Raw genomic sequence first — 14,885 nt, forward strand, 5'->3', positions numbered from 1 at the left:
GTTACAGCTCTCATTTTTTCCACCTCCCAGTATGTTAATAGTATAAAAGATCTCAATTTACTCTAGGATTTCCTCCTTTCAATAATTTTACTCATCCTTTCCATGTCTAAGTATTTTATAATTTTTAAATAAACTCATTTGATTCTCTACAATAATCCTGTGAAGGAAGTATGCATAAGTCAGTTTTATTATCCCCATTTCAGACTTGAGAAAATAAGACTCAGGGAGAGTAAACTGAATTGACTAAAATTACTAACATAATAAATGGCAAATCCACATCTATAACTTTATTTTCTGAACCTTGGTCCAACACACATTCCCAAATTGCCTTTGGTGAAACATGCATATGTGCAATGAGACAGGTCTCTCAGAAAGCTGTAATCATGAATAATCTGCTTTAAGAAAATCTTATCTACAAACATTCAGATGAAATAAATAATAAAAGGAAGTGATAAATTACTTTATACTTTATAAAGACAGTTATGCATTTAAAAAATTTTGAACACAATAAATGTGCTTAAATGTTATCTGACTTGCAAAATATGATTTGCACTTGTTTCCTTTGCAAACCCACAGTTGTCTCATAAAATGAAATTTACCTAAAAGTCTTATAAAGGATAATTCTCCCAAAGTCATAGCTTTTCACAACACGCGTAGCTTTTACTCATAGTGTCAAGAAAGGGCTGATGTTGTGAATAACATCCTGGTAATCAGGTTTGGCAGGAAGGACTATTTACTACAGCTGTATCAACAGATGACTGGTATGATTCACATGATACATTTTTATTCCATTTCTAAAAGTTTACTTTTACACGCTATGGATATGTGTTCAGAAAATACAAACCTACAGTTAATTATGAATAACTTTAAATTAACCATTATGTGGGTGCATTATTTTTATTTAATTAGATGCTTAGGTTGAGAGGAACCAAATCCAAAATGTAGTATCAAGAGTATGTTTTAACTACATTATAAATGTGAAGTTACTTAACCAAGAGACAATGATAGTGGATAGGAGCATGGACGTCAGTGACAAAGACCTGGGTTTGAATCCCCTCTAAGAAACTGCTTTGTTGTTTCTTAGATAGTCTAAGGAGTAGAGGAGTTAAGTTGTCTCCATGTCAGAAATATGTCCCAGCTATTCAATATACCAAATCTAACTGGAGATTTTAGGAAAGCTTATGGCATGAACAGCCAGAACTAGAAGATAAGTAAGATTGAGACAGATGGATGACGCCATCTAAACAGAGGACTAGTGAGTGCAAGTCTCCAAAGCAGAGACATGGCTAACGCCTTCAAAGAACAGAGCAGCGCCAGCAAGGCCAATGGGCCAGTGAGTTAAAGAAGGACAGAAAAAGTAGCATAGACATAGAAGTAGTCTGGTCCATGAATTTTTTTTAACATTCCTGGAGTATAAAATACAAAGTAGACTAATGGAAGATGAGACAGGAGAAGAAATGAGGTGCTAGGTCCAGGGAGATCTACATACTGTGGTAAGAATTTGGACAATCACTCATCTTGAATTCAAGCAGGGCCTCCATGTGAGAGTTATGCCGTTAGATGTTTATATTAGATTGACCATTCTGGGAGTTGTATGGAATACTTAATAAAGGAAATTTAAGCTATTATATTAATGCAATTAATATGCTGAAGTGTTTTATGCAATTAAAATGCTTAATCCCAGGTTACTAATGTAGTCATAAAATCTTTTCACATTGGCTCTTGTCCCTTTTCTATACTAAAAGGCCAGAGTTTATTAAAATTTCCCTACTATTAGCTGTATTTCTGCCTCTCTCTGCCACCCAGCAGATTTTTCCTGATCCATTAAGCCTCCTGTTCCAATTTCTGTTAAGTGGACCTGCCACGTTGCAGATGCTTGGTTGAGATGTTATGTATCAGGATCAATGTCACTGTCAGGAAAGAGATGAGAAAAGCATCATGAAAAGAGAAGAAGATGGGGAGACTGTGGCCCTCCACAGGGCCCCCCACTTGCACCATAATTAAATAAAAGTACGCACCCCTACAACATAACATGCTAAAAGTGCTTTATAGTTCTTATTGTCAAAACAATCCTGAAAGATATGGACCATTTTATAGAAGAGAAAACTACATTTCAGAGAAGGTCATCTAGTTACTGAAAGGTAAAACCACTATTTTTACTGAACAGGCGTAAGGATGGGCAAAGGGGGATGTGGCAGATAATAGCAGAGAGCTCAAATCAGAGAAATGAAATGGGTGAGAAGTCAGGGCGAACTGGGATTTGAGACCAGGGTTAATGATGGAAGGAAAATTCTATTTCCTTTAAGATAATATCTCAACTTGATATTTATGACTGGGCCTCTACTCTTTCTGCATCCTTTGTTATCTTGCTACTCACGGTGGACACCGTACATCCAGGCCACACTGGGCTATGCCATTCTCCCACTTTTCTCTCTTCTAGCAATCTGTCACATCTGGGACTTGACCTAAAACACTATTTCCCCCATTGTGCCCTCCATCCTGCATATCAGTCTAATTGTCACTTCCTCAGAAAACCCTTTCCTGATATGAAACCCCTACCTACCCTGTAATCCAACCCAGCAGATTCTTAGGTAGCCCTGTGCTCATTTCAAAGCACCCTACACTTACCTCCTATCACACACTGTTATTTCTATAATTGGTTGTTTTCCCATCAGACTAAAAGTTTCACAAGAACAGATTGTTCATTATATCCCCATGCCTTCCAGTGTCAGGCACATATTAAGCATTCAATAAATACTTGTTAAATGAATAAGATGAATGAATGGATGTGCTGCTTCTATAGCTGCATGAGAGCAGATGCAACTATATAACCGCATGAATAAATAGCTTTGTCGATGAAGACAGAGCCACTCCGAAAAAACATTTGTTGCCTCGGTGATTTGTTTCATTTTCTCTACATAAAGCTCTTCTGGAAAATAAAAATTATTTTAGCTCCCCTCAAAAAAAAAACAAAAAACCTATAGTTGGGAATACTTCCATGATTAATATAAGAGTACAACATAACACTTTTTCTATTAAAAATAATAAATAATACATATTAGCATTAGCAAAAATATCTTTCAACTTCCCAGAAACAGCTACTCCCTTTTAGAAATTCTAAAGGACTCTTAAAAAGATGGTGGGTTGATGAATACAAAAAGTGTTATTCACAGAACAGATGTAGTATTGACATCAATAAAACCCTCTTTTATGCTGCCTGGTCCACATTTCATTCTGCTATTTGAATTTTATTATGCACATCAACCTGTTACACATATTAACAATTGAAACTACCATCATGTAATATTTTAAAAATTAAGGAATAACAATATGGGTGTGAGTGTGTCCAACTTTGTGCGACCCTGTGGACTGTATCCCACCAGTCTCTTTTGTCCATGGAATTTTCTACACAAGAATACTGGAGTGGGTTGCCATTTCCTACTCCAGGGGATCTTCCTGACTCAAGGATCGAACCTGCGTCTCCTGGATTAGCAGGTAGATTCTCTACCACTGAGCCACCACATTGCAACTATCTTAATAGATTTTTTAAAACTTTTTTAAATGTCTAATTAATGGACACCTGAAATATGATTCACCCACTACTACTTTTTAAGATACTTAGTGTACATGAATAATTTTAGTTGCAGAGATAATATACTTTAGAATAACATTAGATTAGGATGAAAAAGGAAGGACCTCAAAGATGCATTAATATACACCTGTTTTACAGGAAGGGACAGTGATGTCCAGATGCCTTTAGGTGTCCAAAGTTACAAAGTACAGATTTACTTTGATTTTTTTCACAGTTCCACATTTCTTCTGTTCTTGTATCAAATCCCATATGCTATTGCATATGATACTTGAGAATTCCTACATAGCAAAAGAAAAATTCTACCAACTGTTCACATTTTATTAAATTTAGCCCAAAATATTCTGCCTGCTATCCAGAACTGCGGTCCTATTGATCAATCATCTAACAGCATGTTTCTCGCTTAACAGAGGCTAATATTATTTTCCTTGTTTTCTGGGTGTTAGGTGCTCAGTGGTGTTTGACTCTGTGACCCCATGGACTGTAGCCCACCAGGCTCCTCTGTCCATGGAATTTTCCAGGCAAGAATACTGAAGTGGGTTGCCATTCTCTTCTCCAGGGATGATGGAACCCAGGTCTCCTGCATTGCAGGCAGATTCTTTACTGACTGAGCCACCAGGGAAGCCTTGTATTCTGGTTATCACAATCATTGGGATTATTATATTTTAATTATTAAAGACATAATTTAAGAACTGTCCATTCTATAGAGCATGTTGTATCAGTCACTAAACCGTGTTTATTGGGATGACCACGTTTTTCTCAATGACCATACTCAAAGAAAGGGATAAATTAAAGGTATATCTTGGGAGTTGATCAATAAATTATCCCTGAGTTAATTGTTTCATTACGCCAGATGCTGCGCTGGGTACTCTCAATACTTGACCGCAACACCGCTTACATATAGGTGATAGCATATCTTTTTCACAAATGAGGAAATTGAGATTCAGGGAAGTTAAAAACTTTTTCAAGTCCTAAAGTCAGTAAGTGTGAGAACAGTTTAAATCTCTGTCTTGCACCAGAGCGCTGCTCTTCAACTAAGTCATGTCACTTCTCCTTTCTCAGTACTGACATTTGTGACAAAGGGGCTAAAATGGAACCTGGACAAAAACACTCAAAAGAGGAGATTCAATCTTATACAAGTGACTTATCTTAACATCAGAAATGACCTTGGGATCCAGGTGAAAGAAAATCTGAGTTTTCAGGTGCTCTGATGATTTTCTGGCCGAAAATATCTTACCCCAAAACTATAAGGTTCTGCAACTCAGTCTGGTCAGACTGGAGCACTTAAGACCTTAAGCAATCTGAGTCATATGGGTGAGATCTAGGATTACTTTATCAGGGTGGGGGGGTGTTAGATTATTATGAAACAGGCCATAATCATTTCCTGCCTTTTACATGCAGAAAAGTGAAAAAGAAAAACACTTCTCTGGTATGTCTAATGGATCCTTTTATACTGCCATTATGCAGTGCCTTGTCTCGATTTGTCATAATCTCTCCTTTCATTCATCTTCTCACATTATTCTTAAGACTATGGAGCAAGCTATGAAGAGGAATTTATTTCCACAGTGGGTACAACAGAAGGGAGAATGGAGAGAGAGCCAAGAGGTCACAGGACGTAAGGGGACGGTCCAGTGCATTTCATGCCAAGATGGGAAGGAAAGAAGAGAGCGGGTGGAAGTACCTGTGCTCCCTGCCACGGGGCTCTGGTGGGAGCGTGGTCAGGCGTGCTCACTCAGCTGTGCCACAGATGAGGCTGAGCCTGGGCAGACCCGGGAGTTAGTCAGCAGTTCCAGTCTCGCAGGAAGCTTCAGCAAAGCAAAACCTGAGGAAAACCTCTCAGCCAGAAGTGCTAGCAGGTGGACCCCTTGTGGGGAAGAATGTGATGGGGGGGGAACTGAGACAGAATTAAAATTTCCAAGTTGTTGGCAAGTTTCCTGCCAAAACGTCCCAGGAAAGTAGAACAAGGACATCCCAAGTACATAGTCACTTGGGGGAAAAAAAAAGAGTATCAGTGGAGGTGGCTGAAGCGAACAAGATTTGCATTCTGCAGTCCTTGAGGAAGTCTCCTCACCCATATGCAGCTTTAAAATCAACCATACATTAATTACCATTTAAACATCATAATAGGACTTCCCTGGTGGCTCAGATGGTAAACCATCTGCCTACAATGCGGGAGACCCGGGTTCAATCCCTGAGTCGGGAAGATCTCCTGGAGAAGGAAATGGCAACCCACTCCAGTATTCTTGCCTGAAAAATCCCATGGATGGAGGAACCTGGTGGGCTACAGTCCATGGGGTCGCAAAGAGTCAGACACGACTGAGCAACTTCACTTTCACTTTCAAACATCATGATATAACTTTGTGGTAAGTAGCTCTGTCCTAGAGAGGTGCCACCCTAGAAATATTCATGAACATAATTAATTCAGAATATTCATGAAATCTCACATGGATATTTATCCTGTTGAATTGTATAATTTACATGATAAATCAAAATGCTGTAACAATAACATTTATTTCTGATACAACATTTAAAGCAGAGTAATAATGTTTCTTACCTTGTACCTGTAGTCATTAATATTCTGATAAATGGATTTATAGCACATGACATGTTTTTAGATTATATTTTTCAAATTGAGGAAACAGATTTCAGTGTCGATTTACTTTGTTTAATGCAACAGATTTCCAGTTTTGAGTTCTAATTAATAAATTTTTGTAACATTTTTAAAGTACTAATTATGTTTTATAGTATTTTCAATTATTCTGATTTTGAAATAATTATGAAATACATGTAGGTCAGATTTGACAGCATTCTCTCAAGAAAAGTAACACCAGGTGTAATACCTCGGGAAAAGTAAAACATATTTCAGAGACAATTTCCTGGATTATATAAGGAAATACAAACTCCCACTTACCTTTTCTAAAAAAATCATTTTAGTTTATTTTCATTGACAATTGGAAAAACTGAATGAGATGCTTGGCAATTTTTTGAAATAAAAGAAGGCATTCATCTAACTTTGAGGCCTGGTCCACTAACCCAACTGGAAGTTTTAGGCTTCAAGTCCATTAACATCAGTTGAAGCTACCATGTGATACTAGGCCTTATAGGAAGATATCCCTTAAGATTTTCTGAAATATAATCTGTAAAAGTAAAAAAATTTAAGGTCATACTATGGAGAACTTGGTTGGTGGGTTCAAAATTAAATAATCTTTTCTTTAGCAATGAAAGGGGATCACAGTGAGAAATCTATGAGTCTCATGCACTAAAGCGATTGATTTTGTCATTAATGGATGCCCAATCAATGTGAGATACTAAAAGATATAGCTCAAATTAATTCATGTTATGCTTAAATGCAGAATGAAAAGGGAGTTAGTGAATTAATGTGTTTTAATTAGTTTTTTCTAAAAACAATAGTAATTTCTATTCAAATAACCATTGATGATAAAATTGAAATACATTGTTTGGGACTGATAAAAATAACATAAAATGGGCTTGAAATGTTTAGCTACTTTCTGTAAACCCATAAGAGAACTGCCTATTGATTTTATTCCACTCCCACTTTTGTTTCTGTTTCTCATAATACAAACACTTAATTTGCTTCTTAACAAAATAGAAGCATTTCAACATTAAATATTGTGTTTGTTTGTTTCAAATCAGAGTCTAAAGAATTTTTCCTTTAAAAAATCACTAAAATGCAGAATATCAGAATTCTCCAATCAGAAACAATATGTCAAGCCACAGTAAAGCTGATTGGCTTCCTCAAGCATAGAAGACATGGTCTTTAAATGAAAAGCTAATTAACACACTCAGAAAGACTACCCTGATATGTTATGTTAAAATGATGTTTGAGCTACAATACTACTACAGATATTTTAATATTGAGCTATAAATAGATGAAAAAGCAAATCCTGCCATAAAAAGCACAGGCACATTCTCCTTTCATTTGCACAAACACACAATATCACTTTAAGAAGTTGAAAACCAATAAAGGCAGGACCCTCAGACCCTGTGGGGAACAAAATGCCCAGCAAAGTAAATTATACTAATCATTTTATCTCATGAACTGGCAGCACCAACCAGAGCTGTTTAACCACAGGACCAGAATAAGAACAGAAAAATGCTGCACACAACAGCCCTGCTTCCTATCCTACCTTTGTGGTGACAATGCACAGGCAATCCATCCTGGATCCCTACACAGGGCTCAGTACATGGAAATCACACCAGCAAACCAGCAAAGGTGAGAAAAGCCTTTCGGTTTTTCACACAGAAGGAAGCAGAGCCTGGATTCTGCACAGACGGCTTTTCCAAGGGGGCCCCTCATGGGAAACTCGAGCCCTCCTCCATAGAGCTCAAGGCATGCAGGATTCTCCTAGGCACCGGAAAATCCCCTAGAAATCAGCTCCGGCAAAACTTCCCGACGGCTTTCGGGGCTCCGCGGCTGCATGGTCCTTCAGTGGATTCCGTGATCGGAACAAGGCTCCCGGAGCGCCTCGCACAGTTCTAGCGTGGAGAGGAGTGTTACACCAAGCACCAGAGAATCACATTTCAGCTCTCGTTCCCGTTTCTGAATTCTGATCTGCGGCTTCGGTCTACCCATAAGATCTCCTCTGCCAAAGTCCCCCCTTAGCTGCCTTCCTCTTTGCTGCTAACAACTCTGAGTAAGCACAACACAAAAAACTCCGCGGCCCATCTATCAGAGGGCTGGCGTTCTGCTGCCAGAACAGCGGCTTTGGGTAATAAAAAGCTATTTATTATGAGCATGATTCCCGGCAGTCTAAATGACTCGAAAGATATGACTGAAAAGCGAAGGTGCGTGCGGCACTGCATGCATCACATCTCAACTCACTTGCAATTACAAGGGCAACAGCTTACAAATGACTAACAGCTGGAAAAGGTACCGATTTTAAAAACTGAGGGTTTGAAGGCTTCACTTAGAAAATGTCAGCTTTCTTCTTTTGTTTGTGTACCTATATGTGCCTTCTCTGACATATGAGCATACACAAACAACCTGAATATCTCTACAAATAAGTATATTAGAAAATCGAGGTGGGAGGAGGTTTCAAAGCGTTTACAGAAGTTCCACAATCTGAGAGACAAAAAATGAGTTTTCCCAAACTTTTCCCTCTTCACTAGCTGCCTGCAGGCACTTATTATGTGGGCAGAGCTCTGTGTTCCCTTCTGAGGGTTTTAACAGCAAATGATTAACCCTCCCCCTTCTCCCCAAATCCCTCCCTTTCTTCCAGTGAAACTGCTGCAGACACTGCCTCTGAGGCGCTTGACAAGCATCACTCTGGATAATAATATACTTTTTTTTTTTTTCATCCTCAGACACACAGGCAGAGACAGACTTGAAACAGAAAGAAACAGGGTAGAAAGGGGGGGGGGGGGGCGGGAATAAGAGAGAAGTGAGTGACGGAATGGAAAGCAATGACTGACCAATAAACATGGAAAATCAGTTTTCCCTCTCACTGGGGAAAAAAAAGTCAACTGGCCCAGGAATGACAACAAGAGAAAATCCCTTGGGACCCGTATGTTAGGATCACTTATTTAAATACCAGTAGAACCATTCCCCAACCCTCCCAATCCCTCTTACTTTTTTATAAAAAGTGTATTTCCTACAATAAATAATTTGAAAATGTGTGAACATGTAAGACTCTTCTACCTTTCATGAATTTTTCAGGTTCTCATCTCAATATTCTCCTGATTGCTAAACAGATGAATGTCTCAGAAACTGACATGCCATTATCTTACCAAAATGAGAGCACTGTTCCTAAAGAATTAAAAAATTTAAAATTCATAGCAAATCAAATATGTGTTCAGAGAAGAAAAATGGCACACAATTATCTATGATTAAAAGACAATTTCCCGTGAACTGTTACCCTACTGGTGTAATAAACTTCAGATAATTTTCAAGTTAAACAACACAAATAAAACCCATGTTCTACTCCATTCAATTAGATAACTGTCTTATGGGGTTCATTTATAGAGAAATATTAAAAAAGCACCATGTTGCCTATTCACCTCCTCATTTATTATATCACCATGATGCTTAATTTAATTCAATACTTTCTAAACTTGTCTCAGAGCATGTATAATGTCATGACCTTGAGCATTTCCAAGTATCAAAGTGCTTCCCTGATACAACCAAACCATCCAATATGCAGTTGATACTGATTATCAATTCACCTTCAAACTAATCAGCCTTTATGTTCCTATTGCACTTTAAATTTGCAAAGCACTTGTGACCTTCTCTGGTGAGAATGCCCGACTTGAAGGCTTAAATGACTTCCCAAGGACAGGTACCTAGTAACTTACTGAAAGTCCAGGGCTTTATAGGTCATGATCAGAACAGAGACTGTTGGAGATGAGAAAGACAGAGAAAGTAAATTGGGTAGCTGAGGAAGATAGTTATTTTACAAGATATCCTTGGAAGAAAGGTACCTTTAGAACTATATTCCATTTTCTCTTAATAGAGAAAGTGCTTCCCTAGTGGCTCAGACAGTAAAGAATCCGCCAGCAATGTGGGAGAGCTGGGTTCAATCCCTGCATTGGGAAGATCCCCTATAGAAGGGAACAACTACTCACTCCAGTATTCTGGCCTGGAGAATTCCATGGACAGAGGAGCCCCAGCAGGCTCCTCTCTGCAGTCCATGGGGCCGCAAAGAGTCGGACATGACTGAGTGACTTTCACTTCACATATAGTAGAGAAAGCTTAAGAAATGGGCAAACTGGCACAGGAAGCCCGACTATTCTTTTGACGCTGGCTAATCACAAATGAAACACTTTGTAAACTATAAACATCTGCAGGAGAGAAAGGCAATTCATCCAGCATAGCTCCTGACATACCATATAAACTTCCTAAGTCATTCCTCCAACTCACATTTGTTGAGGACTCACTATATGATTTTTTTTATTAATGTCTGTATCACCTACTAGACCATGAGCTCCTGAGGCATGTCTCTATTCCCATTCCCACAGTATGCACTTATATGGGGACACCAGGGCGAGCACAACCCGGCAGAATCCTTGCCCTCAAGTGATTCAGCAATGAAAGTACAGTAGAGCAAGCACTTCGGGTGTTTGAGAACCACAAGTACAAGTATTTAACCCCGAGTGAAGGAGTCAGAGAAGGCTTCCTAGAAAAGAATCTTTGAGCTGAGTTAAGAAGGACCCACAGGAGTTAGCTAGAAGTTGTGATGAAGAAGAATTCTCTGTACTCTATTATATTTAAGTGGAAGCGAATCAATAACATCGTTCATCTTTCTGCAATCAGTTTACATGAACACATATCCAGAGGGTTTGCATTAAAAAAAAAAGAACTTTACAGCAGGCATTTCACAAATTGAACATGCAATCTCTGCTGGGGGAAAAAAGAGCAACATTTATATATATTTTTTCTTTTTAAATTAATTTTTATTGGCGTATAATTGCTTTATAATGTTGTGTTAGCTTCTACTGTGCAGCAAAATGCACCAGCCATACATATACATACATCCCCCCCTTCCAGACTTCCTTCCCAGCCAGGCCACCACAGCGAGATTAGGCAGAGCGCCCTCTGCTACATAATATGTTCTCATTAGTTCACTCTTTTATACACAGTGTCCATGGCATATATGTATCCATCTCAGTCTCCCAATTCTCCTACCCTGCTTGAACTTTTGTTCTTAAAAAAGTAGAAATGTGCTATAAAAGCATATAGAATATATATGTTCTATAATCATTAGGTTGCACTTACCACAGGTGATTAATTGGATAATGTCTGTATGTTTAGACAAAATTAAATAGGTAACATTTAAAACACTATGGTGCAGTTTTCTATTTTGTGTATACCTGCCTTCCATTGATTTTCCTCAGATATAAAGATGATAGAAGATAATTTACTCCACCTCAAGGGAAACATTCCTTTATTTTTAAAATTAACAAGGCATCAACTTGAAGCACTTTGTTTTTTTTTTAGCTGATACACAGCTCAATTGGTCCCATGATTTCACAAGGAGTGTTTGGCAAGATATAAAGTTATAGCCTGCAAACTGCTTTACTTGATATTCTTTTAGGTTAAGCTTCCTGGTTAGCAAGCCAGGAACATATTGATTTTTAGTAAAACTTACCACTGGAAGTCTGATACCAGAAAATTACTATTATAAATTACCTGCACTAAGCCTATACCTTAGCCAAGTAAATGCATTAGTTTTATTTTGTTTGTTTCCAACAGGGAAAAAAAATACCTGTAGTAAAACATATTCTGTATTTATTCTCCTAGAATCTAACCCCTCTGAGGATAGATATAATGTATATCTCTGGCACCTAACATGGTACCTGCACTTAAGAGATACAAAATAAATATTTAGAGGAGAAACAATGATCAATGATCACAGCTCCAGTTATATCATATATATATATGGGCTTCCCTACTGGCTCAGTGGTAAAGAATCTGGCTGCAATGGGCTTATAAGGGCATATACATATATGTATATATATATATATGGGCTTCCCTACTGGCTCAGCAGTAAAGAATCTGGCTGCAATGCAGGAGATACAGATTCAATCCCTGGGTCAGGAAGATCCCCTGGAGGAGAACATGGCAACCCAGTCCAGTATTCTTGCTTGGAAAATACCATGGACAGAGGAGCCTGGCAGTCCATGGGGTTGCAAAGAATTGAACACAAGTGAAGCGACTGAACAGTATATACATACATACATACATATATATATATAATATACACACATATATATGCATACACGAAATAAAGATATATAATAGATAATTTTATATATATATATATATATATATGGAAGAATTAGATTAGTGCATGTAGCTGAAGATATATGCAACTACAAATATATTTTTTGGTAAATCCAGTCTGATGCAAAAATGTTGGTTTGGAACAATCCATTTATAAAGCAAAAGTGCAATTTCTTGCTAAAGCTGCAACAGCCACAGCATGCTGCTGAAAATAAGCAATTGCCCTCATGATAGAAAAACAGTAATAAATAAAAGCATTTTATAACTAATAGCAATAATTTATCAAGTGGCTGTTATCTGAAGTACTGTGGCAGATACATTATGCATATTATCTCTGATGGTCAGAACACCTTGCAGAAAGGAAATACAATTCTCATTTCATAGATGAAGAAACTGAAGTTCCCTGCGATTATATAATTCTCCCTAAATGACATAGCACCTACATGACTCCAACCTGAAGTACAAAGTCTTTGTGCTTTCCAGCTCATCATACCTCAAATCTTGAGGCAGTTTCTGCCTCTCAGGATCCAACTTTAGAGTATGGCACAGACAGAGCCAAAAGCACATCTCTAGCCAAAGGTTTGCTGACAAAGGTCCATATAGTCAAAGCTATGGTTTTCCAGTAGTCATGCATGGGATGTGAGAGTTGGACCATAAAGAATGCTGAATGCCGAAGAATGGGTGCTTTCAAATCTTAGTGCTGGAGAAGACTCCTGAGAGTCCCTTGGACTGCAAGGAGATCAAATCAGTCAATCTTAAAGAAAATCAACCCTGAATATTCATTGGAAGGACTGAAGCTAAAGCTCCAATACTTTGGTCACCTGATTCAAGGAGCTGACTTACTGGAAAAGACATTGATGCTGGGAAAGACTGAAGGCAAAAGAAGAAGGGGGAATCTCTCAGGGATCCACCTCTCAGGGAATGAGATGGTGAACTAGCACCACCAGCTCCGTGGACATGAACCTGAGCAAACTCTAAGAGTTAGTGAAGGACAGAGGAGTCTGGTGTGCTATAGTCCATGGGGTTGCAAAGAGTCAGACGAAACTCAGCAACTATACAACAACAAGACAAAGGTAGCCTGGACTCCATGTAGACTAATTACAAACAACTTGCAATCCACCCAAAAAGACAAGTTATGTCTCAGGGCTGCTATACTAAGGCTTATATAGCTTATAAGGTCTTTGGGAGCAACCTTGGGAGGAATGGACTCCCCAAAAGGCAGATTATCTCTAAGAAAAATAACTGAAAAAAAAAATCTACCCCTATAGACTCTCATCCCACCCTCTCTTTCCCCCATTTGCCCAGGACAGCAGACACACAAATGACATCTGCAAAGCTTGTTAACTTAGCAAAATAAATAGACTGCAGGCGGGTCATGGCAAAATGCCTGCCCTCATTTCCAAAATCTCCAGAGGCAAATAGGAAATTAGAATCAACTGGAAAAGGATTGTTTTCCAAAGAATTTCCATGATGAAAAAATATCTGGATAGTACTGGATCCTGAAAGTGAATCACAGAAGACAGGAGTCTATGCATTCTACATATGTAAAATGTGTGTGATTTTTTTGTAAGAGAAAGAGAAAAGCTAAATAAGAAAAATTTTCAGTGAATCAGAAATCAAGAAATGTTCACTTTTTCACCTACTTTCTAATGCTTTTTCATTGTACAGACTGGAACCATACATCAATTTTGCTTAAATAAATGAATTGGAAGGTAGCTAATTGATAACCATGTAACCCCCTTCACCAAAATCCAAAACACCTTTGGAATTTAGATACTTATGTATAGTAAACTCTAAACCATGAAGTCATCTTATAAAAATTGCTTCTGTAACAAATCAACTTATATAAAATTTGTTGAATATCATGTATATTCCTTATGAGACAATTTTCCCCACAATATCTAATGTTTTCTATACTCTGTTGAACAGAGTACAGAAATTCAAACAGTTGTGCACAGGCCACAAATCAAAAAAGCTACGTGGTTTGAAATACAATTTTGCTTTCCAATTAATATAAATAACCTCAGTGGGACTGCTAAATGCCCTTCCACACTCCACCTCCCTACAGTCCATTGCACTGGCCTGCTACCTCTTCCTCAAATATGCATCTCACTGTCCTTCTTCCTCAGGGCCTTGAATTTGTTGTTCCCTTTGCCAGAAACTCCCTTCCCCTGGACCTTCACATGGCTGGCTCCTTCTCGTCATCCCTGCTTAGATTTATCACTTCAGTAAAGCCTTCTTCACCTAAATTCCTAATTTAAATTAAATTCCCTTCCATCATTTTCCATTAAATAATCCTATTTATTATTTTCTTCTTAGCAATTACCACAGTCTGAAATTACATTATTCACTCTTTTATTATTTAAAATTTATCCCTAAGAACAAAACGTTTGTCTGTTTTGTCCATGACTGCATCATCAGTGTTTAGAATAGTGCCCAACACACAGCAGATTCTAAATGTAGATTTTTTTGAATGAATGAGTACAATGATCCTATTATAAAAAAACTTTTTTAACTATTTTTTTAAAAACTAGTTATAGTCAAGAGTCAACATAA

General features: G+C 38.0%; 1 protein-coding gene across 15 annotated transcripts in view; it reads right to left on the bottom strand.

Annotated features, from left to right (window-relative positions):
- The window catches only part of DLG2 (discs large MAGUK scaffold protein 2), a 2,231,561-nt gene that overhangs the window by 1,771,101 nt on the left and 445,575 nt on the right, over positions 1–14,885 (bottom strand). For 2 of the 15 annotated variants that reach the window (XM_043918979.1, XM_043918971.1), the window contains exon 1: positions 7,738–8,276. The exons of the other annotated variants lie outside the window; for them this stretch is intronic. In XM_043918979.1, coding sequence (XP_043774914.1) covers positions 7,738–7,767 — 30 coding nt within the window. In that variant the 5' untranslated portion in view covers positions 7,768–8,276. Of the gene's footprint in view, positions 1–7,737; positions 8,277–14,885 lie in introns of those variants that run through there. 15 annotated transcript variants of the gene reach the window in all.

The sequence above is a fragment of the Cervus elaphus genome, chromosome 2 (assembly GCF_910594005.1).
Source record: "Cervus elaphus chromosome 2, mCerEla1.1, whole genome shotgun sequence".
NCBI lineage: Eukaryota > Metazoa > Chordata > Mammalia > Artiodactyla > Cervidae > Cervus > Cervus elaphus.